Consider the following 24,779-nt stretch of genomic DNA (forward strand, 5'->3'; position numbering starts at 1 on the left):
GGTGCACATAGTGGAGAGGGTGGGCCTTTCCTTCTGGGAGCTAAAAAGATTGAGATTTTGAAAGGCCCAGGTGTGCCAAAGGTCAGAGGGGTCAACATCCAGACCCTCCCATGGGGAAGGGAGGGAGAAGACTCCAGGAGAAAACCTCTGCAAAAGGGAAGCCAATGGCGGTAAGGAAGTTTCTGAATAATTAAAAAGTTAAGAATAAGCAAACTCGGTTGCCACGGGGGAAGGAGGTGGAGTGGGGGGATGAAAAAGCAGTTGATGTGGTAATTAAGAATTTGGTGAGAGCGGAGGCAGGTCACCTCCTTTCTGAGATCAGAGCCCCATCAGAAATTCTTTCAAGTGTCCTTCTGCGTCGCCAAAGATGACAACAGCAAATCAATAAGTGCTTGAAATGAAAGGGGATGTTGGCGAGCCCCCGGGCTACAGATTTCCCCGCCGCCAGCCTTTTCTGAACTCCTGGCGTGCCTTTGCACCGCCTCTCTTCAGAAGAGCTACCTTTTATTCCTATTCTCAGGACGCAGGTAAGTGCTCAGTTAGCATATCTATTACTGTCGGCGCGAGTTCCAGCTCTCGGATCACGCGGAGCTCGCGGCCGCGGCTCGCCCAGACGGCCCGCAAGGCAGGGCGAGGGGAAGGCTGGCCCGACCGCCGGCCACACACCTCCCGGCTGGCCCGGCGGCTCCGGGAGTTAGCCCTTCTGGGTTAGACCGCGGCCGACGAAGCGCTCCTTCCCCTTCGTTTATTTACAAACAAGCACGAAATCAGTCACAACAGAGAAGGACCAGGGTTCCCAAATTAAGCTCGGCATCACCGGATCTCCGTCCAGACAGCGGCCTGTTACCCACCGTACCCTCATCCCTCCCTAAAATGTCTTGATTTAACCATCTTTCTGGAGCCCCGCATCCCCGGGACGTTTTAATTAGGTAATTCATTAGTCAGTCAATACAGACATTTATCTATTCTTTTAGCTCTAGTGGTTAAGTACTAATTTCAAAATGATTATACGACACCGGAATAGGCAACGCAGAGTAATTTTAATTTATATGCAAATCATCTGGTTCATTTTAAATGCCTTTTTTAAAAAAAAAAAAAAAAACAATTATTGTATTGTAGCATCGGACATTCTGATCAAACCGCCTGAAGAGATCATTCGGAAACAAGACCTAAGACTGGCGAGAAAATTTAGAACCGCCAACAAATCAATAATGCTTGAGGCAGTTAAACATCTCTAGCCATCGGTATTTACATACTCGCTTGTTGTCAGATAAGGAGCTGGGAAATTGCCTGCCAGGGTTGAGATCATAATCCAGAGTGAGAAAGTCAATGGTAGCTCGAAGCCCGTCCCGCGGGCTGTAAAATAATACTGTACCTCCCCCAAATCCTCACTCTTTGGGGGAGCGAGGGCTGGCCGAGGTCACCCCACATGTGTCCCTGGTCTTGCCCCTCTTTGATCAGAAAATGTTATGTCCTCCCGGAGTCTCACCATTTGATTCTTGCTCTTAATAGTTCTGTCACTTGCTTCAAATATGAAAGGAAGGGATATCATTCAGAATCTCACTAAAAATTCTCTGACCCTGTTCCGTCAAGGAGCGCTCTCCCCGGGCTGGTTGGAGGGGAGGGGATGTTTATTTCCCGGTGTCTCCCGCACATTAAACCCCAGGGTAGAAAAGACAGAAAGAAGAGCCAGGGGAAATAGTCCAGTGGAAGGTTATCCTCTTCAGACTTATTTCAAAATTTTGGAAAAGTAAAAATGATGTACACACCAGAGGGAAAAAAACATTTAAAGATATTCTAGAGCACCGAGTCTCTTCAAGGAATACCAGGAGAGCCGACCCGCGTTGTTTATGTCACATTGTAACATCCTGGAAATTCACAGATACGCGAGGTCAGCGCCTCCCCACCCGGCGACTTGGCCCTTAAGGAGCCAGTGGTACCTTCCAAGCTGCAACCTTGTTTACAACTGCAGGGCAGAGTGCTCGCTTTGCTGGGACGCTCCCTCCACCCCTTCCTAATTTGGAGCAATCGGAATCTAAATCCCATGGCCACGGCCCGTCGCCAGGGCCCACTATTCCATTTCTGCTCTGACAGGGGAAACCTGAAATCCACAGCTTACAGCAGCTCGGCGGTTTGTAGCCCCCCAGCACCCTGCCTCCCCGCTGCATGCCTAATGTATTCCCCCGTGGTTCTGGGCATTAATTAGTTGTTTAATAGGAGTATGACTAAAAATGTAAAAGAAGGATTAGGAGCGTGAAACGTATGTCCAGCTCCTTCCACACACTCGAGGGGGGAATGAGAATCATTCTGTATCTTCTATTTCTCCAGGAGCCATTTGCATTTCCCACCAGCTGCTCACTTCAGCTGCACTGGCGCTGGGCGAGGCGAGGACCCAAAAGCTCAGAGCGGTGTCTGCGACGGCCCGCCCGCCGGACTAGGGTTCACCAGCCCCTGGCAGGCGAGACTCCAGACAGAAGGGGGCGAGGGGTCGTCAGCTTCCCCAAGCCCCTTCATCCCAGTCCTGGTTAGCAACCCTCCGAATCCAGAGGGGAGGGGGCTGCACGCGCAGATCTGCGCGGCTCCCCAGCTGTAGCTCGATTCTCTCTCCCTGGTCTCCGGGTCTCTGAATTGTCCTGTCTCTGATTTTCTCACTCCTTTACCACTTTTCCTTGAGATTTCCCATCCCTGCCACCAGACGAAGGCGAGGCCCTTCTGCTTGAGCGTCTCTTAATCTCTATAAAATGAAAAGAAAAAGAGGGGAGGGGGACATTAATCCAGTATTCAGGGGTGGGGGTAGGAGAAATGTTTGATAAGCAGAGATGAAAATGTCTCTCTTGGAAAACATCTGCTGGTACGTTGTAACTTTAGATTTCAGTTGTCAGACTTGTTGATTAAATTTTATTTTCTTGCCTCAGCAAGATTCCAGAAACCCAGGGACAGGGGGAAAATAAAAATAAAATAAAACAGCACGTGGGTATGTCCCCCTCATGTCTCTTCCCTTAAGTAAAACTGTCTTGAATTTTCACCTGGTAAAGGGAGGAGGTTTGAGTTTTCACGGATGTTATGTGAAGTTCAGTAATGGCTTTAAAATGTAGATCTCTCTTCAGTTTTCTTCGTGGCTCAAGAAGCTAACCCTTTCCATAAAATGAGTCCATCTGTCGACTGTTAGCTATTTCAAAGTGAAGGGATTTAGCATTCAAAACAAATTGAGCAAGTTTGTTTGCCTGTTTTTACTGCTAACTCAAATGAATTCAAAACACGGAGTAATTCAACAGAACACATAACATGTTCCAGACAGCCCCCAGATGCAGGAAAAGCCCCCAAACCTATGTGGTGACCGGGATTATTTTCATGACAGGCCTTTTTAATGTACATATTTCACAAGTCATTCTATTGTCCTAACATGTCGAGAATTGGTACGTTGATGTAGGAAGGGCAATGCAACTTTTAGAGAGAACTTTATTCTCTATTGGAGGCCAAAGGGAAGGGCTCTTTGATGGCGGACCTGGCTGCGTTTTGCTCCTATGCGGGAACTAATATTGGTGGGAAAACCCAACTGAGAGCTATGGCTGTTTTCCAACACTTTCCAAAAACATGCATTCGCAGGATGCCCTTGAGACTGGAAGAACTTTGTCCAATGTGCCTGGCAGAAGCCTTCACACCTGGGCTTCCAGGCGAATCATATTTATAGCCCTTCCATCCAAGGGCAAGACTGAGCGTAAGTATCCTGCTCCCTGCCCTGCTCCAGTCAAGAAATCGAAACATCAGGGTTTAGAACTAGGGCACACTTTTCGGGTGAAAATGACCTCTCGAACTTCACTTGTTCTCCGATTTTGAGGAGAAAACGTGGATTTGAGGGGAGCTTCCCTTCCCACCCCCACCAACATCCCGTGCAATTTAATACCATGCTCAACAAGAACCTTAACCTCGTCATTTTAAAAAATGAGATAGCCGTGACCCGGAGTGAACTCGCTGAGTGTAGGTAGAGCAGAGGAAATTCTAGACTCTACGAGGGCCTGCGCCTTGTCCAGCGCAATCTCTTCGCGGACAATTGTGCGCGGACACTGGGTGCCCCGTACCTGTTCCCCTCGCGTTGACCTTGGGAGCCTGGGAGCGGGGCCGAGCGGCCCGGCCTTCCCGGGTTGACTGGCCTCGCTCGCTCGCTCCTGATTGCCCCCCACTCACCCCACTTCTCCAGATTTCTCCTGGGTCATCTTCTCAGTCCCACCCTGCCTACCTTAACTCCAGCCTCCTGCCCTTCCCTCACTCCCCCCCTCCACCCACCCCCAACCTCATCAACCCCTACCTAGTCTCCGTGACCTCTTCCCTCAGCCCTGCAGACCTTCGAGAAGGTCACACACCCGCACACTCAGATTCACACCCCACAGGCCTCGCCCCAAACAAGCCCTTGCACACTGTCCTTTGTTCCATTCCTGGGGGCACGTTCCTGGCCCGGCCCGCCCCATCCGTCCGGGGGGGGCTCCCCAGGGGTACCTTGCTGTCTCCCCGACGCCCTGGCCCTCCCTCTCGGACTCCTGCGAGCTCCCGGTTTGGCGCGGATTCCTTTTTCTCTTTCTTCCCTCCCCCCCCCCCCCCATCCTCCCTGCGCGTCCTCCTCTCCACCGCGGGGTGCGATCGGCTGCTGTCTACGCGCCCGGCCCGGCTCCCTCTTCCTCCCCCGCTCTCCCGAGCTCTTTCTACGGCTCCCGGCTCCTCGGCCCGCAGGCCTCTACCTCCCTCCCCCGCCGAGCCGCCCGGAGCCCCTGCGCGCTCCCCCCGCGCCGGCCGGGCGCTGAGCTGGCTCCCGCTCCCGGCGCAGCCCGGCTCGGCCGCCGCCCGCGCGCCACTGTGCAGCGGAGTTTGGTGGAATCTCTGCTGACGTCACGGCACCCCCCACCCGGAGTCGGAGCGCAGGGAACAGAGAGGGATGAGAGCGAGGGAGGAGAGAGAGAGTGGGAGACCGAGCGGGGAAGCGGGAGCGCAGCGGAAAGAAACGGCCAGAGACGGCTAGACTCCGGAGGCCCCCGCGCCCCCGCGGACGCCCCGGGACCTTGGCGCCCTCGGGAGCCCCGCCGTCCCCTCGGCCCGGCTGGCGGGCGCTGGCGGTGCAGCCCGCGCCTGGCTCGCTGGAAATCTCCCCGGGAAGCGGCGGGACACGGAGGCGGCAGCTTCCTCCCGGTAGCGGGTAAGTGGAGGCCGTCCGCCCCGCGAGGGTGTGAGATCATGCGAGTTTAAGAATTGGTTCCACTTTGGAGAATCTTCGCTGTCGGTGATTTGTAGCTCCTGGGGATGCCTTCCCCCCACCCCCCACCCCCGAGGTAACGCTGTTGGCAAACAGAACTTGCAAAGCCCGGTTCCCTGCGTCCCCAGTCGCAGACACGAACGATCTATGGGCGCGCTGGGGTCGAGTGGGAAGCGAGATCGGGGCTGGCATTTCAAACGAGGTCTCTTCCCCGAAATCTCGGTGCCAGCGCGGCAGGGACAGATCCTCGGGCTGGGGATTAGCATTCCCGAGACCCAGGGCTGGGCACAAAGTTTGAGCTCCTGGGAGATCAGCCCCCTTCCCATTGTTACCAACTGGAAGAAAGGTTCCATCTCAACTGGCAGAGAGTGACCTCTCAGGCCCAAACGAATTACCTGGGAGCCAGGACTGGATGCCAAGCTCACACAATTACTTCGGCTTATAAATCCTTTAAATTGATCTCCCGTCAACTCCAGTCTTACCCTTCAAGAGATACATTTTAAATGGGTGCACGGAAAAGGGCTCTTCCAAATGTCAAGTAAGGGAAAAAAGTGATTCTAAATCTGAGAAATATGTTCCTCTTTTATTCCAATGTAATGGCTTTACTTTTCCTAAGCAATTCAGAAACCAACCCATCATAGGGTAGTCTGATTTTTACTCTTTTTTTGTGTGTGCACGTATTATGTCTTACTAAAGTAAACTAAATGGAAAAATATTTTGCTACGATAAATTAAAATAATAGGAATTCATACATTCGAAAAACATTTTAATGAACAATTGACCTAATTTAGAGAGATGCCCTTGAATTCTTTGTAGGCCATTAATAAGAATTAAAGACAGTTTTAATATCATTTTGGAGAAAATTCATCTAAAACTCTAATACCAATTATTCCAAGGGAACAAAGCAATTAAGCAAAATAGCTTGAAGATTTCTGTTAATGCAACATAAAATAATCATGCAATAATTCAATAATCAAACTTTCCCTAAAAATTAAATAGCTACTTCATTTATGGAATGTTTTTACTTTATCTCAGCAAAACCATACTTAAATCATTCAGGTGCATTGTTCCTCAAGTGTTTCTAAAGCATCAATATTAATTGGTTTAAAAGAAGGCTTAAACTGGTAAACTACAGAACTAGGTTGTGCAGTATTTTAATGTCCTTAAATAATTACCTACTGAGAATTAATTTGCTGGCTAATCTCCCCAATTTAGTTCATTTAAAACATATGTTCTTGTGCTGTTTATTTTTAAATTTTCCATTGAAGATTTTATTATAGGGTGTCCAAATGAAAGGAAAGAGGAGGGAGTGTGAAAGGATTTAGAATTATGAGTACTATCTTTTTCCAGCAATTTTTTCTTATGGCAATCATTAGAAATTCATTTTAAGCAAATTGTTTTATTTCTTAGTGCTCGCCTGCCTGTCTTGGCCTCTGTGATTCAGTGTGCTTTATTAGCTGTTTAGTGCTTTTAGCATGCTCACAATAGAAAACTCAAGTTGGACAGAGCAGGGTCCCCTGGCATATACTCTCCAACCAGGACATGAACTTTCGGGGTAAAAACTTTCTATCAGTAAAAGTGGCACATCTTAATTTGTGAAATTAGCCAGGGAAGCTAGACCTTAAATCCCGCAGCCAAATTTGTCTTGTAAGACTTGTCTTGACAGGGGCACATGTAAGGATCGGCAGGCAGGAATTGGAAAATTTCTTTTTTTTAATTTTAAGTATCTTCCCTACTTATTTAGACTTAATTCATCTAGGAGGCCTGGTCATTCTGTGAAGCAAAACAATAAAATAAAATACAAATAAATAAATGCAGGTTTCAGGGCTCATTTTGACTACCAAGTCAATCCCCAAGTCACAGGGACACTGGAGTGAGCTAAGGAACATGACTTGACCTTCTTTTCAATCATTAGAGGAGAATTCTTGAAGATTTGTTTCGTGTTACTTTGTTTGGTCCACAGAACCGAAGCTTGGGAGTGGGGGAGAATGCGTGTGATAATTGACTGACTTTATATAGAGTGGCCCGGATCTTTTTCTTTTGTATATTTCATTCTTTCAGAAAATAAAAACTATTTGCAGTTACCATCTGCAATGCCAGGGCCACCGGCTAATAATGCAGCCAGTTCAGACGTTAAGGGGGGAAGAAGAAAAAAAAAAGATTATCGAAATGATGATGACATGCAAATTTCCCCTGAAATTATCATAAGTAAACATTTGAAGTCTGGACTAATAAAATCCCATCTGTGTTACTTCATATCGAGTTAGTAGAAAGCTGTGATAATGAATTTTGTAATATCTCACGAACAGACATCTCAATCAGGGACTAATCCTGTGATTTTACTGCAGAATCACTAAATCTGGAACCGCCAAACTGCTACTTCTGGGACCCGGGGCCCCGCCAAGAGCCGCGGAGCCCCTGATCTCGCTGGCGGGTGGGAAAACCATTGGGCGGTCTCGACCCTCGGATCCCCACTCCGCTGCCCCTCCTCTGGGCAGCGACTTGGGCCAGAGGCCCCGGGCCCCTCCTGCTCCTTCCAGGAGAGGCCAAGGAGCAGAGAAATGCGACTCAGGCCAGAGGCAGACCCGCGGCGACCCGCCCGCCTCTGTCCCTCGGCTAACAGGCAACGCCCTGCCTGGCCCACCCTCAGCCCTTACCCCGGGGCAGCCGGCCCTCCCGCCGCCGCGTACCCTGGCGAGCGCGGAAGGAGGCAGGCGCAGAGATCCCACGGTCCTGCGGGTCCCGGGGCCTTCTTTCATTTCTTCTGTCTTTAAAAGCAGCCGCAGCTCTTGTACTCAACCCCACAGAGCCCCTCACCACCCCCTTCTCCCGGTTTGCCGGTGGCGGAGAAGGGGGAGCGCGCTAAATGTGAGGCTCGCTGCGTTGTGGTTGGAGATTTGAAAAAAAAAAAAAAAAGATTTGGTTTGCCTCGGAGCAGAAGGGGCAGAACTGGGGAAGCCGGTCTCGGAGCTATTTCTCCATCCTTGGGGGGCAGTAAACCCTCTGGGGACTTTTGCCCCGCTCTCCTCAGTCTCACCCTGGCCACACCGCTTCTCTCCTCTGTGATCCTAAATCATACTTTAGGGTAAATAAATGGCCGGGTGAGTATCTCCAGGGAGAAGTGTGGCTAAATATGGAAAACTAGCTCCTGATGGATGAGAGGCTCAAAGAAGGCTTGTTCCAGGAGACCCCTAGGCCGAGAGCCTTAGAGTCCTGTTCGCTTTAGAGCTGCAGAAAATCGAGGGCCGCTGCTGTCTAGGACAGAAGCGAGTGGACTCTGACATTCTCCAAATGTTTACTGAGTTCCAACTAATAGAGCAGCGCTGTGCTGAATGGTGTGGCCTTCGCATACAACTCCCCAAGATAAAAGGCCTCTCCACCCGCCCCCCAAAGTTTGCATCTGCCAAGGTTACCATGGTGTTCAGAGGGGCTCTTAACCCCTGACAGAGCTCTGGAGAGTAGATCCGCAGGCTAGGACCCCAGAACACGGTCGCTTTATAGGCCAAGAGCCCTTGGGCCCATTCGCTGGGGCTGTGGAGGGAAATCTCCCCCTCATTTCCCGGGCCGGGCTGGGCTGGGCTGGATCTGGGAGACAGCGGCTGGGAGGTCTGAGAACCTGGCACAGAGTAGGCGCCTACTTGTGGGCGTGGAGGTCGCCCGCCCCCCAGGAGCCTCCTTAGAGCCCTTCGCTCGCGTGGACCGCCGCTCCACACAGCCCGCCTTCTTCTGTTTTGCAGATAACGGGGAATGGAGACCAACTGCCGCAAACTAGTGTCGGCGTGTGTGCAGTTAGGTAAGACTCGCTTCTCCTGTCCTGTCCCCGACGGTGAGGCCGCGGCGTGGGGCACTTCGCAGAGGGGCCGGCCAGGGAAGGAAGGAAGGAAATCAGAACACGAAACAGGGGGAGCCGCTTGCTGCGTTCCTAAGTCCCAACCCCATTCCCCAACCCCGAACGGGAGCTGCTGGCAACCTGGGAGGCGCAGAGAGAGAGACGCCCCCTGCGCCGAGTGGCCCAGAGGGTCCCCGAGACCGGAGTGCCCTCCGCTCTTCTTTCTAACTGGGTCTTTGCTCTTTGTCCCCTCTCTCTCCTCGGTCCCGCTTTCCCCACGCCCCTAACCCCGCTCCTTTTCCCGCGGCGGCCCCGGGCGTCTCTTTCCGCGCACGTGGGGCGGGCGCGCATGGCCCAGGCGTGCAGCCGGCGGCCGTTGAATGCCTCTTCTCCAAAGACTCCGAGATCAAAAAGGTCGAGTTCACGGACTCTCCCGAGAATCGGAAAGAGGTGGCCAACAGCAAGCTCTTCCCGCGGCAGCATCCTGGCGCCAATGGTAAGGCCGGGAGCGAAGCGCAGGCTTCGAGCTGGGCACCCGCCTCCGGGCCCCGGGGCCTCGGGTGAGGCGTAGGCAGGCGAGCCCTCCAGACCAGCGCTCCTGCTCCTTGCACTTAGACGCTTGGCCTCTGGGCGGGACGGGAAGCAGCCGTCCCAGGGACCTTCTTGCCTTTCTCCAAATCTTACTGCACTCCTGAGACCCAACAACTCTCCCTCTCGCTTTCTCTCTGTTTCCCTGTGGCCTGATCGACGCACACCCCAACCTACCTCGGTGCCTCCAAGGGGAGTGGAAAAGTGGTCCAACAGCGACCTCTGTCGCTCGCCGCGCCCCACTGCGGGCAGCGCCGCTAGGGGCCCACCCAGCCCTGGCGGCTCTCCGCCGCGCCCCGCCCAGGCTTGTGGGTGCGGAGTTTGCCGCTGCAGGCGAGCGCGGGAGGCCGGCGTTGGCCGAGACGTGCCCGGCCGCGGAGGTGGAGGAGCTGACAACAGCCCGCTTAGCCAGAGGGCAGCGGGTATGCGCACCAGCCCAGGGTGGAGTGGAGTGTGTGCCCCTGTCGACGCGAACCTGCGTGTTGTGCCGGTTGCAGGGCCTCGAGTTTTGGTGGTGTCGTTGCTCGATTGGCTAGTTTCACTCTGCACGAGTCAAGGGATATTGCTGCTCAAAGCCTGCAGGCTTATGCAAAACTGAAAATGTCTCCAACCCATTGCGCAGGCCTCTGATACATTGAAATGTGTCCTTTGGTCGTGTGTGTGTGTGTATGTGTGTGTGTGTGTGTGTGTGTGTGTGTGTGTGTGTGTGTGTGTGTTAGGACAAGCTTTCCTTGGAATACAGGAAAAACTCAAACCGACTGTTCCTCTATTCTCTGAGTTTTCCAGGCTCCTTAATAAATAAGTGCCTAGCCTTAGGAGGTTGTTGACCTTTGATAGTGTGAGCAGATAGAGCGACTCCCCCCACCCCCAGCCCTCAGCCTCTAACCCCCTCTTTCCGGATTAAAGAGTAAGGATACAAATGTAATGGGTGCCCAAGGGGGGCGAATTGGGACCCTGGCCAAGTAAACAAACCATACTCCTAAGAAGAAAACAAAGGCCCTGCTTTCGGGCTTCCCAGTGAATCTGAGAGAAAAACATCATTTGTTTGAAATTAAACGTCTAAAGTGGTCCGGAGCAGACCGGCCTGGACGCCCGCACAATATCGCGAGTCCTCCCGCTGGGCCAGTTAAATGCTCACTTGTCCGGGATTAACCCCATGGGGTTAAATGGGGCCATGCAGAGATAACGGCCGGTGATTTCTGTCATTAAGATTGTGTTAAATTCTTCTTCTGTTTGATAATTGGTCGTAAAAATAAATTATTAGACCGAAGTATGTTTGGGATATGGTTAAAAATCAAGAGCAGGTCTGACTCCTGGGGAAAACACTTTGTGCGGGTTCAGCCCTGGCTCCGGCCGGACTAGAGGAGCTCCCCACTCTGACTTCGCACGGGGCGGACTGCGGCCCCGCCGAGGCCGACACTTCTCGCTTCGCTGGGAGCTGCAGAGACGCAAAATGTCTCCTCCTACCCCCGCCCCCACACCAGGCTCTTGGACCCCAGGAATGGTTTCTGAGTACAGGTGGCCTCCGAGTGAGCTAGGAAGGGAGGGAGGAACCTGGGATGGGATGGGATGGGATGGGGGTTTCGTGGGTGGGAACGAAGCGGGTTAGCTGGGGAGTCCCGTCACAGGCCTGGCAGACAACCCTGGCGGTTCGCTTTTGCTAATTAGCAAATAAACAAAGAACTAGAAATAACCATGACTACTTTCAAGCCCAGATTATTTTAATGCAGGTGAAGGGCTCTTTCCCTACAATGCCAATAGTCTCTTTTCTACTTTTTAGACCAAAAAAGAAAATTGCTACCCTCACATGTAAATGAAGAAGAGGCATGTGATAGTAAGAAATGCTGAACATCTGAGCCCTATTGGCTTTTAGGAATCTGGTAAACCAAAAACTGTAGTAACCTTAAAGGAAGGTTGCCAGCGTCCCCTTTACTGAATATAAGCAAATTTAACTCACATAATAAGCAAACTCCTGGCCAGAGCCTGCTTTTGAAAGAAAGAGATTTCTCTCCTTTGTTTGTTTTTTAATAGTTTTTATTTGCTTTTAAAAAGGAAACATGTTTACAGTGACATGCAATTTTCAAGAAGAGCCAGTATATTCTATTACTGGCATTCCCTCTCCTCACCCACCATGTCCTCATTGACGACTGAAAACACTCTCTGAGGAGGCAGGGAGGGCTTCGTCAAGGCCCAGTCCGCTTGGCATCTAACAAGCTGACCCACAGCCTGGCTCAACCCCCAAAAGGGATGGAGCTGAGGTCAGCCAGGCCTCTCAGGCCAGGGCTTTGAGAGAGGGGGAGAGAGGAATGGCTTGGGCACGGAAAGTGGAGCCAGGAAGAGGTGGCCAGTTAAGCAATACCCCCCACCCCAACCCCACCCCCAGAAGTAAGAGGTAGAGGCCCCAGAGAACGCACCCCTAGAACCGAGGTCCTTCGTTTTTCCTGGTTTGGGTGTCCTGAGAGGAACCCCCTTACGGAATTCAAAAAGTGGTCGTGACCTTCAGGAAGGGCCTGGGCCGAGTGCCTTCCCCTGTCAGTAACCCTGAAGTTTCGGGGCGGTGGCCCTGGATTCCCAGCTGAATCAGTCCAAGCTGCCTCCCGGCGGCCCGGGCACCTGGCTTAGCGACCCGACCTGGGGTGGGGGACCTTTGTCCAGCCCCCGCCCCCCTCCCCAGCGGCGCCGTGGATTGTGAAACAGCTTGGCCACAGTGGCTGGTGTGAAGGTGCTTGGCCTCGGTCTCTAGTGTGGGAAAATTCCTCCCCCTGGAGGGGTCCCAGCCCAACAACACACACCCTCTCACGGGCCTCAGCTCCGTACAGACCCCGACTTCTTAGGAAGACCCGGGACAACCGCCTTCGGGGCCACAGACCGCCCCCCCCTCCCCAATCAGTGGATCAGCAAATGTTTGCCGAGCACATACTAACGTGGGTTCCGGGGTACCCCCTGAAAGCAAACCATCGTGCTTCCCGTTGGGAAGCGACTGTAATGCTAACAGGGACCCCATCGACAGCGCCCAGGCTCTCCGCCGCGACACCCAGAATGGGGCGCGGGGTGCTGCTCCGCCTGGGGCCTCCGCGTTGACAGAAAAGGGAGGGGAGTTTAGAAAGGTAGAGGGCTCCCCAGTGCGGCGCAGGGATGAGAACAGGGGCCTGCCAAGGGGTGTTAACTTCTAAGCAAGAAGCAAAGAGAGGGGGGAGCTGGGCAGGAGAGATGTCCATTTTCTTTTGGACTCCCCCCGCCCCCCAAATCAGCGTGTGTGTATATGTGTGTGTATGTGCGTGTGTGTGTGTGCGCGCGCGCTTCCCCACGCCCACGGGGTGGTGGGGGGGATTTGAACAGTTGTCCCAAGGTGGCCAGGCCCTGCGGACCCCGCCCGCACGCAGAGGTGGACCAGGTTGCGTTCCTCGCTGGCGGGGTGTGCGCTCTAAGTTTGGCCGGGCTGGCGCGGCTGTTTCTCCGCACCGCCCGCCGCTAATATATGCAGCGGTTAGCGAGACTCCGGGGAAAAGGAAATGTATAACGAAAGCTTATTCGTGAGCAGGAATATACTAAAGGAGCAATCTGATGTCTTCTTAATCCTATGTAAAAAGCTTTGTGGTCTTCCTAATATTGACTGAATGGGTAATTAATGGCTCTTCATCTAGGCGAATACCCTGTAATCCAAAGATAGGCAAAAGACAACAAGCCCAACGTAGAAGACAAAAGGCCCAACAGCGGCTGCCCCCCTCCCCCGCCACTGCCCCCCCCACACACACACACCGCTACCCCGGGGCTTCCAATGGGCGCGTTTCCTCCTGGATGGTAGAATTTACCTACCTTTCCTGGGTTAGACTTCCCCACAGAACCTGGCCTCCCAGCCCCGTCCTCCACTACTTGGTCTTTCCCTCACCCGCCCTTCTCTCTCCGTTTCTTTCTTCTCAGCTTTTCTAAGAAGTCGCCCTCATTATGGCACTCAACCACACTCCCCCCCCCCCCCCAAAGCCCTTATCTTCCATTTGGGGAAATGATTGATATCAGAGGACCAACACACAAGGCCCTCAGAAGGTTCAGGCCAAGGAGCCGGCTCCCTTCTGATCCAGGTGGAGTCTCCTTTCTTTTACAACCGAAGGCCCAGAGTTGGTGAGGACTGCGGTAGTTGGGACAGAAGGGAATAAATTAACAGGAGAGAGAGCACGCAGAATGGTGTCTCTGTGTTAAAGAGTGATCAGGCGTGATGGAGTCAACTTCATTGTGAGGATCTGACCTGAGGAGTGCCCAAGATTCTCCCGGCGTGTTTTTAATAGGCTGACATTTTAATTTAAATCTTTAGAAGTAATATATTACTTGGGTTACTACAATGAGCTAGGTTCCTTTTTTGTCAGCTGACAGCTTTTAAAATATTATTTCGCTAGGGAAATAAAAGCTTCATCTCAGATTATAGGTGGGTATTTTTGGATTTATGTGATTTATGGTCACCATGACAACTAATGCTGAATGTTAGCTACTAGCATGTCTGGGAGAGGGAAGACAGGAAGAAGGGAGAGCAAGAGAAACAGAAAAGAGACGAACATGAGCTGGAGAGGGAGAAAATAGAAAGAGAAAGGAGCATTGTAATCCAATTTTTGTTGTGTTTTTTAAGTGACTTTAGTTAGTCCCTTGTCACTTCTCTCTCTGGACCTGAATATTGATGTTTATCTTATTCCCGCTTCTCTCCCTCCCCTCCCCTAACACGTATACATTCTCTTCCGTGACTCATTGCATTGCGAGATTAAATGAGGGCCTAATAAACCTGTAAGGCTAGCACGCTGACGTGAAAAGGCATCACAGCACACAGGCTTAGTGATTTCTTTAGCCCCCCGCTCCAATGCCTCCTCTAATCCCTCGATCTTCTCTTCACTGGCCAGTGTAGGGGCCCCTACACCTGACACCTGAGCTTTCTCATCCAGTCGTGCCAGACCTCCAGTGGTAGATTGTGTGAGGACAGAGATAGGGGGACCCATTGCACAGACCTTGAGAGGGTGGGTGGTGTTTAGCACATCTACAGACTTCTGATTCAAAAAATGCACCCCCTTTTTTTTACAAAATTAACAGGGGTTTTTTATTCCATTTAGGCAATGGGGGCGGGTGGAATTAGCTACAGTAAAGCCTTTAATTTCTGGGTTATGGCTGAGGAGACGCAGGGAGAAAGGGAGCACTTTCCAGCTTGATTTTTTGTGTGGAGGAAAGCCAGGCAGAGGAAGGATGGGAGGAAGGGCCTCTTCTTGAGCAGGGTGCAAGGTCTCCTTCTGACCTCTGCGCCTTACACCACTGCTGGCGCACCCACGCCCCTCACGTGTCTATGAGCAGAATCCCGGGGCGGGCCTCGTCCTTGAGCTGGCCTTGACCGAGCAAGACTCCCACCTCTCTAAGGCCTGCCAGCGCAGGGGGACATGTAATTGAGTCATTTTCCAGGTGAGTTCTCAGGACACATTTTTTCCAAACGTTGTTGGCCCCTTGTTTGTGTCCCAATCCATACCCGGACCATTGCAACTAAGAAATTGATGGCACAACCCAGCCAATCTCACCGTGGTGGCCAGAGGGGTTTTGTGCAACTAACACTAAAGAGTGTGAAATTAAATAAGACGTTAAGACTGGTAATCAGTGGCAAATACCAGCTCAAAACTCTCCTGACCAGGTGTCACACATTTCCCTCCTCAAGGGTCATTATTTGAAAAAATAAGCAAGAAAACGCCTATTGAGATGATACCTGATGTCTTTGGACACAAAAACTTAAACGCGTACGGAGCTTCCTGTCCTGATCCTGGGAAGCTTGCACCTTGGGCTTCCCTGAACCAGACCACGCTGAGTTTTTCTAACTTCTGTGAGGAAAGCTGAAATGTTAATTTCTAGAACCAGTCAAAGAAGGGGTTTTGGGGGCGTAGTGCTGAACCAAAATACATTTGATTTCTTTGCTTTCAACTTCTTCCTTATCAGTATTGCCCGTACCTGTGTAACCACCCACACAGTTTTGGTAAATTAAATCTCCAAAATTACCCACAACCACCACAATTTTTACTGAAAAGTATTCCCAGATTCCCCACTACACACTTGTTTTTCCCCATCTAGGCTTTCCATGTTGTTATACTCCTACCACCCATGGAGTGAAATCTTGGGCTTGGGAAGTGTGTCACTCAGACTCAAGAGTTTGTGAAGTGATTAATTGATTAGGAGGGAGTTGAAACTCTGGCTGAAAAAAAAAATGTGAAGAAACACCTCACTGGCTCAGTTGTTTCGAAAGCTGGGGTTGAGAGGTTGTGTGATATATATATATTATATATGAATATACACACACACACACATATATATATATTCTATAGATTTGTAGGTATATGTGTGTACGGCTGTGTTTTTTCTCTAACCAGAGTGCTCCAGATAACTGTCTTTATGTCCTACTTGGCTTTGCAATGGATTGACACAATTTAAGACTCCTTGTCTCTTTAGGCTTTTAGGCTGCCTGAAGGTCACCAGCACTTCCACCATCTCCCGCCCTTTGGCACTGTAAGATGCCATCCCCTGCCCTTGGGCTTTTCACCCCTTGGAGGCTGGTTGAGGGCCTTCATGGTGTGTATTTGTCCGGATGAAAGTTCTATTAGTCAAGCAGAGCCACCTGAGCTTACATGAGAATTCTGCGGGTTTAATGAGAGATGTGTTTAGAAATCTGTATGGCTCTGGGGAGCTTCTCGGCTCTCCCAAGCAAGGAGTTTTGAAAAACACCCTGAGCTCGCACCAAAATTTGAATGCTCGCTGTGATGGAGAATCTTTCATTCTTTGATGTAATGGAGTTTCTTCATGAAATGAGGCTGTGGGGGCACGGCAGTGTGGGGATCACAGCTCTGCTAAGGTTTCAGAGAAGAAACTGGAATATGATTAGTAAACACATTGGGCAGAAAAGAGCTGCATTCATGTTGACTTAGTTACAGGTCATCGGCTGGCAGTGCAATGGGAGGAAATATTTACTTTACACATATACTTTATGATCTTGGGGGAATTAGAGGAAATTCAATAAGAAAATGGCTAGAAACATCTAAAACCCTTATTTAAAAGACTTAAGCAAATTAAAGTCTTATCAGATTAAAACCCACTACAAATGTAAGAGCATTGTCTTCAGTGAAACGCTGTGGGGTCTGAGGAGATTCTCCTCCAAATCTCAGGGATAAAATGCGTCATTTAAGCACCAGATAATGAACAGAATGTAAATTAATTTAACCTTCTTTACCAACAGGCTGCTGGTGTAATATGTATAATTTAGTGATAAGATGGCAGGACCTAATGTAGCTGGAAGCATGAGTCTCAGCCCAAGCAGACATGTCAGAGGGGGGTGTATTCTGCTGAGTAGGTGTGTGTACGCTTGGAATGGGGGTGAACTGGAACAAAAGGTTAAAATCAGAAATGCTGATTTAAAGCTGACTGTGAAGACAGTTCCCCCTTGGAGCTGAATTCTTCTTAAAGTAGGATGATACTTGTGTGGAGAGACTGAAGAACAATTCTCATTTGGTTCCTCTGACTGCTCTCAAGCATGTTTAAAATGGGGGAGGAGCTGCAGAGAGGATTTGGGGTGGGAGCGGGGCAAAGGAGAGACACATAGGTTACAAACATGTTTGTAGTCCGTTTCATCTACTCTGCCGCAGACTGAGTAAGTTTCCCAATCTTGTGAACAAGGGCAAGGAGGGAATTCTCTGAAGATACCCCATACTGGTGTTGCAAATCATTGACTGTAACGTCAAACAAATACACAGTCAGGGATGATAACACTAACTCCACAATAAAGCAATCGGCCAATGCAGAGCCCAGGGGAGATTAGTTTGTGCTCCCCAGCTGACCCAAGCCAGAGGACAAAGGGACTTTCAAAAATTATTTTAAATAATATGTCTGGATTCCTTTCTTTAACCTCTGTGGAAATTAAATTTATGTGGAAATAGTGCTACAAAGAGTTGGATGTCCCCAAAGGTGTTCTATTTCCTTTGTTTATATAAATGAATACGGGTGGTTTTGCCTTTCCTGGCCCAGTGTTCTCCCAAGCTTGTGCCCTTCGCTCACACCCTACTGCTTCTGCCTGCTTGGACTTTAACAATTCAAGACAGCCTAGAGCTTCCTAGGGGGGGACAAAAATTATCCTTGAAATTGGTTATTTGGCAACATTCTTAATTCTATGGAAACTCATTAAAGCATAGTTTATATATAATTAGCTCAAGGCTGTTGATTCTACAAGCTTTATGGATTTCAATCTGATTGATAATAAAGTAAACACGAGAGTCGAATTTAAAGCTCGGCTCTCTCTCTGGTTAGGACGAGCTTAATACAGTGTACGAGGAATTTGAAAGATCTAGGATATGTGTCTTAATCAACGTTAAGTAGAATGGATAAGCTTTCAGCATTTTGAAAATGCTGGGTTAGGGTTTCTATTCTATTGTGTGTTTTCTGTCTGGGGACTAATAAGCATTACAGAGAACGTGATCTGAGGCGACTTTTTATTCTTGTATAAATCCAGAGTGAACCACCAAACAGTTGTTCGTTGAAAGTCAAGGTAATTTTCTTTTGACGGGTCCATTTGCTTCTCGATTTCTAATTTATTAACCTGCCTTCTTCTTTTTTTTTTTTTTTTTTTTGCAATTAAAATAAAGCTTCTTCAGATTAGCGCAGCATTCACCTGACAGGCTGTTTGGGAAATCTATCGGAGAGGTGATCTGTTGGTGTTTTTTAAATATTTCTGGTTTTAAGTAGCATGTCTCCTTTCCATACCGGAGAAAAACACCTCGGGAGTGAAAATAGATGTAGTGAGACACAAAAAGAAGGGGGGGGGGGGGGTGCCTTGTTGATCCGTGTACCTTCCAGCTCCTTTCTCCCCGAGCTTTTTACTCCCTCCTCATCCTTCCACCTCTCCGCCCGAACAAAAAGCCGATCGTGTTTAGTCGGGTTGGAGCCAGCGGGTGTAGACTCTGCGGGCGCAGTGAGGTATTGGCCCAGCCCACTGAGCTGATAGGTGCAAGCAGCACTGTCCCTCCGCCGCAGCTCGCGGCCTTCTGATTGGGTCAGAGCCACGTCACTCCGGCCGCAAGAAGGGTCTGGGAGGAGGCGGAGGCGGGAGGGTTGGGGAGGGCCGTGGCCAAATGACGTCTCGGCACCAGGAAGCCCGCCTCTGGTTTTAAGATGTTAGGCCAACAGGGAAGCGAGGAGCCGCAGTGCTGGTCCTTCGCTGGCCCAGGTGCCGGGAGCTGAGCTGCGGCGAGGCCGGGCTCCAGCTCGACGATCCGTGGGGCCGTGCGTGTGCCCGACGCGGAGGGTGCGACCGGAGGCTCGCGCCGCCGCCGCCGGGATCCAATATCAGCTACCTGTCCCTGTCACTCTTGACACTTCGCTGTCAGGGCTGCGCGCGGGGGGCGGGCAGAGCGCGCTCCGCGTTAGCTTTCCTTATTGGAGGGGTCCTCGGGAGAGGGAGGAGGTGAAGAAAGGGGTCTTTGCCCACTCTCGTTTCGCTTTGGAACTTGCAAGCCGGCTCCCCAAAGACGCTCGGAGCTGTACCCTCCCGACCTCGTTCGCATGGCTCCGTTGGCCCGCTGACATTCGGCCGCCGGAACCTTCCGCTTAAGCCTGCCGAAGGAGACGGGGCGGCGAGGCTGGAGCGCTCCGCGGGGGTTGTGTTCGCCGGCTCTGCCCGCGGCAGGCACCGCGGGGAAGCTCCGCGCCCAGGGCGCAGCGCGGCCCGGGACTGGCAGGGCGGCGCGCTGCTCCGTCCATGAACTGCATGAAAGGCCCGCTGCACTTGGAGCACCGAGCAGCAGGGACCAAGCGGTTGGCTGCCTCCGCGTCCTCCGCCTGTCACCATCCCCAGCCACAGGCTATGGCTTCGGTCCTAGCTCCCGGCCAGACCCGCGCCCTGGACTCTGCCAAGCACAGATTGGAGGTGCACACCATCTCTGACACCTCCAGCCCCGAGGCCGCAGGTAAGGAGCCGCGCGGCCCCGCGGTACCCCCGCCCGGCCGCCCCGCGTCGCTCGACCCCTCTGGCCGCCGGGGAGGTCGGCCCCTGCAGGGGGAAAGGTGGGGGGAGTGGTCGTTCAGCTTGCTGCCTGCAGAACCTCCCATGGCTTTCGCTCTACCTCCACCGCCGGGCTGCGGTGGCGCGAACGGCGCGGGTCTTTTTGCCGCCCGCCCTCCCTCTTCCTACCCTGGCCTCCCTTCTGTTTCTTGGGTCACCAAAATCCCAGCATCTACATCCGAGGGGGTTCGGAGGCCGCTCCTCATCTACGCCCCGGGCCTTGTTCTCCTCTCGGCTTTCAGTTACCAAGAAGCTCCACTTGTTAGCAAAGTATCTCTGAAACTATGTCTCAGAAGAAGAGGTCTTTTTTTTTTTTTTTTTTTTTTTTTTAAACGTGAGTGCCAGACCGAATCCCAAAGTCCACTTCTCTAGCCTCCCGAAACCGCTTCGAAAGCCGGGGTGTCTGTGCAGCGCGCGCGGGTGCGTCTCCCGAGAGATTTGGTGTGTCTGCGCAGAGGCGTATACATGTGCTCGAAAGTACAGGCAATAAAAAGGAATGTGTCGCGGTCGCAGGCAGATAAACATGTAAATAAAACGTACGGCGCCGCCGGGGAGGGGGGGAGGGGAGGAGATGGGGCGCGCACACCCACCCTCGCGTCTGCACCCCCCAGACGCAGTGCTCTGCGCCACGCGAGCGCTTGATCACACACTCCTCCCCGCTGGCCCCCCAGCGCTTCCCGGCCAGTGCCTCCCGCTGCAGCGGGAGTTCTCGGGTTGCAGGTGGGCATGCTGATGGGAACCTTTGTGTGTTTCGTTTTCAGAGAAAGACAAGAGCCAGCAGGGGAAGAATGAGGACGTGGGCGCCGAAGACCCGTCCAAGAAGAAGCGGCAGCGGCGGCAGCGGACTCACTTCACCAGCCAGCAGCTGCAGGAACTGGAGGCCACTTTCCAGAGAAACCGCTACCCGGACATGTCCACGCGCGAGGAAATCGCCGTGTGGACCAACCTTACGGAAGCTCGAGTCCGGGTAGGAGCCGGCGCGGAGCCCGAGAGGGCTGGGCGGGAGAGCGCGATGGAGGTGCAGGCCGTGTAGACCGGGAGGGAGTGCGGAAGGCGGCGCCGCCCCGGAGGCTGCGCGTGGGGTGCCTTTGCGAAAGCAAAAGGTCGCTCGGCTGGCCCAGTCGCGAGGTTACAGCTCCCCCATCCGAGACTGCCGCGGTCCCCGTTGGGGCCCGGAATGGCACCCGGCGCCCTCCCAAACTGGGCCGCATGGCATTCATTCCCTCGCACAGGGTATTGTGTTCCTGGCTTGCAGTCGCCAGGCGAGCGCTAATAAAATCCCTCCCAGGCCAGGAGCTGAAAACAGGCTCCAACCTGTGCGCCTTTAACAAGGAAAACCGGCCAGAAACACGCAAGGGAAACTTTCGCGCCGGGCCTGGCCCAGCCCTTTCTCTACTCTTCTCGTCCTCCATGCAAGGTCTCTGCGGGGTTTTTTTGGCCATTCAGGTCTCTCTCACACCCTACTCCCTGGTTTTGTGATCTCCGGAAGCCATTTTAATACACAAGCTACTATCCTGCTAGTCCTCTTAGAAAGAAAAAGAAAAAGACTTTTCAGTTTGGTTTATTTATCTTTTCTCAAGAGATTGTTGCACCCTTCCTCCCAGTTATAATAGTTTTATCAAAGAAAGGGCTTACCTTTGTAGCAAAGCTGTGCTTTATGGATTGGCAAAAAAAAAAAATGAACTTTAAATCAGTTACCCAGTAGCAGCATCCTGGTTTATGCTCGTCGGTGCAAAACTCCAAAATTGTTAGGATTCTGGAAACAGAAAATACACAAAGGATCCAGAGGCTTTACTGTAAAAAAAAAAAAAAAAAAAAAAAAAAAAAAAAAAAAATGCCCTGGATAGAAAAGCAGAGCCCCCAGCTAGAACAGAGAAAGCAGAAAGAAGAAAGCATGTGACAGTAACGATGAAAAGATTTAAGGCCAACGTGCACTCCCAGAGCAGAGGGAAGGAAGAAGATACTGTCTGGGTGGCACTGTGTAAGACATGAGGCGAGGCTGGCGGTAGAAGAGCCGGAATGAAGTTGGAAATGGTTTTAGTTTAACTGCCTGGAGCTAGCGCTCGGCAGGCCTGCCTGGTTTTGCGAAAGGTCAGTCTTTCATTAGCTCTCCTGAGCAGCAGGGGAACGGGCCTCTCACGTACTCTTCTTGCCTGGGCAAAGTTTAGACGGCGTAGGGTAGAAATGGCAAGTAGTTAAAATAAAAGCCCAATCTGTGGATACTGCGGAATCCTTCAGAAAAGCCCTCCCCCGTCCTCTGGCTTCTCTGCCGTCCCTCCCAAGTGCCCTGCGGCCGGCGCGCTGGGCTCTCGCTCCCTCGGGCTCCCTCTGTCCAAGCCCAAGGCTGGTCCAGCCAAGTGGGAGTGAGGCGTGCTTTTTATAGCAGTCGGGTGCAGAAGAGGAAGGGGGATACAAAGGAAATCAAGAAGGAAAGGGGGAAAGGGGGGAAAAAGCGGATTAGTCGTCTGGGCCCGGCTGAGACGTGTAATGTGAAACATCACTGGTGTCAACTCCGAAATCTCCGACCAGGCCTCTCTCCAATACACAAAAGCCGCCGTCTGGGGCCACTGGCGGGCCCAATGTGGATTGAGAGCGGGGTTGTGGCGGGGCCACCGGCCGCGGGTGGGGGTCGCTGGGCTGCGGGGCCGCCTGCAAAGCCCAGACCCGACTGGGCCCAGCGGGGGAGCGTGGGGGCGCAGGCCTGGCCTGAGATTGGCGGAGGAAGAGAGAGCGCGGAGCGAGCGGGGGCTGCAGAGCGACCCTTTCCGGGGTAGGGAGTTTACGCGCTGAGTTCGGGAAGTTTACTGAGCAGTCGGGGAGGGGCCTTTGGCTTTTTACTTGGTGGTTTTGCTAGGCGAGGAAGGGGTTGCGGCTCGGCATTGCTGAGGGGAAGGTGCAGCTTCCCCTGGGTGGAAGGCGGCAGTGGAGACCCCGGAGGGCAGGGAGGAGCTGTGTGGGAGAGCGGGGCTGGTGCCCTCTCCGTCCCGGGTACTCTTCATGGAGTGTGTGGCTTTGGAATAGAAGCAAGTTTGCAAGGTGGCCAGGGAAGGATTGGGGGGGCGGGGGGAAGCCTGCTGACCCGCGTTTGTTTTCGCAGTGAGTGTTTCTGGATCCTGAGCAGGGCCTGGGTTAGAGAAGGAGCTGCCACAGGCCACCAAGCATTCGGCTGGGGTTTGTGGCGAAGCTCAGAGTCCTGCCTCGCAGGCCCGAGCCGCCAGGGCTTCCTTCCTCGTTCGGTCTGGGCTCCGGACCAGGGGGCGCGGGGCGCGCGGGGGAGGGGAAAACGAGGGTTTGTGTGTCAGAAAAGAGGCGGCCTCTGGTGCTCTGCGGGATCCAGGTTTGACTTATCCGATCTGTGGCGTCTATTTGCTCCCTGCCCCCCCCCCCCCCAGGTTTGGTTCAAGAATCGCCGGGCCAAATGGAGAAAGCGGGAGCGCAACCAGCAGGCCGAGCTGTGCAAGAACGGCTTCGGCCCGCAGTTTAACGGGCTCATGCAGCCCTACGACGACATGTACCCGGGCTATTCGTACAACAACTGGGCCGCCAAGGGCCTCACGTCGGCCTCCCTGTCCACCAAGAGCTTCCCTTTCTTCAACTCGATGAACGTCAACCCCCTGTCGTCGCAGAGCATGTTCTCCCCGCCCAACTCCATCTCCTCCATGAGCATGTCGTCCAGCATGGTGCCCTCCGCGGTGACCGGCGTCCCCGGCTCCAGCCTCAACAGCCTGAATAACTTGAACAACCTGAGCAGCCCGTCGCTGAATTCCGCCGTGCCGACGCCCGCCTGCCCTTACGCGCCGCCGACTCCCCCGTACGTTTATAGGGACACGTGTAACTCGAGCCTGGCCAGCCTGAGACTGAAAGCGAAGCAGCACTCCAGCTTCGGCTACGCCAGCGTGCAGAACCCGGCGTCCAACCTGAGCGCTTGCCAGTACGCCGTGGACCGGCCGGTGTGAGCCGCGCCCACAGCGCCGGGATCCTAGCACCGTGCCGGACGGACGGGGCAGCTCTGCCCTGGAAAGACTGGGGATGACGCTAGAAGGTCGTGGGCACTAAAGAAAGGGACAGAAAGAGAAGACAGAGAAAAGGAAACCACTGAATTAAAGAGAGGGAGCTCCCTTGATTTCAAAGGAATTGCCTCGATGCCTGACATCTTTCACTAAAAGTATTTCCAAAAGTTGCAAGGACACACACACACACACACACACACACACACACACACAAATGTTTGACTGGATAGGACATTTTAACATTACTATAAGCTTGTTATTTTTTAAGTTTAGCATTGTTAACATTAAAATTACTGAAAGGATGTATATATATCGAAATGTCAAATTAATTTTATAAAAAGCAGTTGTTAGTAATATCACAACAGTGTTTTTAAAGGTTAGGCTTTAAAATAAAGCATGTTCTGCAGAAGCGATTAGGATTTTTCGCTTTCGAGCAAAGGAATGTATATATTAAATACCACACTGTATGTTTCTAACATATTATTATTATTAAAAAATGTGTGAATATCAGTTTTAGAATAGTTTCTCTGGTGGATGCAATGATGTTTCTGAAACTGCTATGTACAACCTACCCTGTGTATAACATTTCGTACAATATTATTGTTTTACTTTTCAGCAAATATGAAAAAAAAAGTGTTTTATTTCATGGGAGTAAAATATACTGCATACAAATTGGTCTGGATTCTTTCTGCCCTGCTCTGTCGCCTGGCCAGGGTTTCTCAGTCACGACCTACTAAACCAGTTCCCTCTGCCTGTGTAGTCAAAGACACAAGGCGGGAGTACTTATTTAAATCTGGTAGAAATAAATTATAATCATCCATCAGAAACAACAACAAAAAAGCACTCCCAGAAAAGAAAGGAAAAAAAAAGATCTGCAAAGTCTGATCCTGTCTCCCAGATTCGTATTTGGCTTAAACCCCGAGGATTCCATTATTGCTAGAAAAAAAAAATAATAATCTAAGAGAGAGCGGAGAAAGAAATGTAGAAAGTACACCAGCTTGGAATTTCTCCTTGACTCCTGGGGGAGAGGGGTGGGGAACCGGTGCCTCCAGGGAA

The 24,779-nt window shown here is 51.9% G+C and overlaps 1 protein-coding gene across 3 annotated transcripts; it reads left to right on the forward strand.

Annotated features, from left to right (window-relative positions):
- Positions 1–4,761: 4,761 nt before the first annotated feature.
- On the forward strand, positions 4,762–24,398 carry PITX2 (paired like homeodomain 2). Of its 3 annotated transcripts, XM_036343112.1 has the most exons (5): positions 4,762–5,185; positions 8,980–9,035; positions 9,430–9,567; positions 20,475–20,680; positions 23,106–24,398. In XM_036343112.1, the coding sequence occupies exons 2-5, from the start codon at positions 8,990–8,992 to the stop codon at positions 23,667–23,669; spliced, it is 954 nt and encodes a 317-aa protein (XP_036199005.1). In that variant the 5' UTR covers positions 4,762–5,185; positions 8,980–8,989; the 3' UTR covers positions 23,670–24,398. The 3 variants fall into 3 exon arrangements, with proteins under 3 accessions (XP_036199005.1, XP_036199014.1, XP_036198996.1); XM_036343121.1 differs by lacking the exon at positions 9,430–9,567 and having other exon boundaries at positions 4,764–5,185; XM_036343103.1 differs by lacking the exons at positions 4,762–5,185; positions 8,980–9,035; positions 9,430–9,567 and adding an exon at positions 18,814–19,618.
- The last annotated feature ends 381 nt before the right edge of the window (positions 24,399–24,779 follow it).

The sequence above is a fragment of the Myotis myotis genome, unplaced genomic scaffold, assembly GCF_014108235.1.
Source record: "Myotis myotis isolate mMyoMyo1 unplaced genomic scaffold, mMyoMyo1.p scaffold_m19_p_1, whole genome shotgun sequence".
Taxonomy (NCBI): Eukaryota; Metazoa; Chordata; class Mammalia; order Chiroptera; family Vespertilionidae; genus Myotis; species Myotis myotis.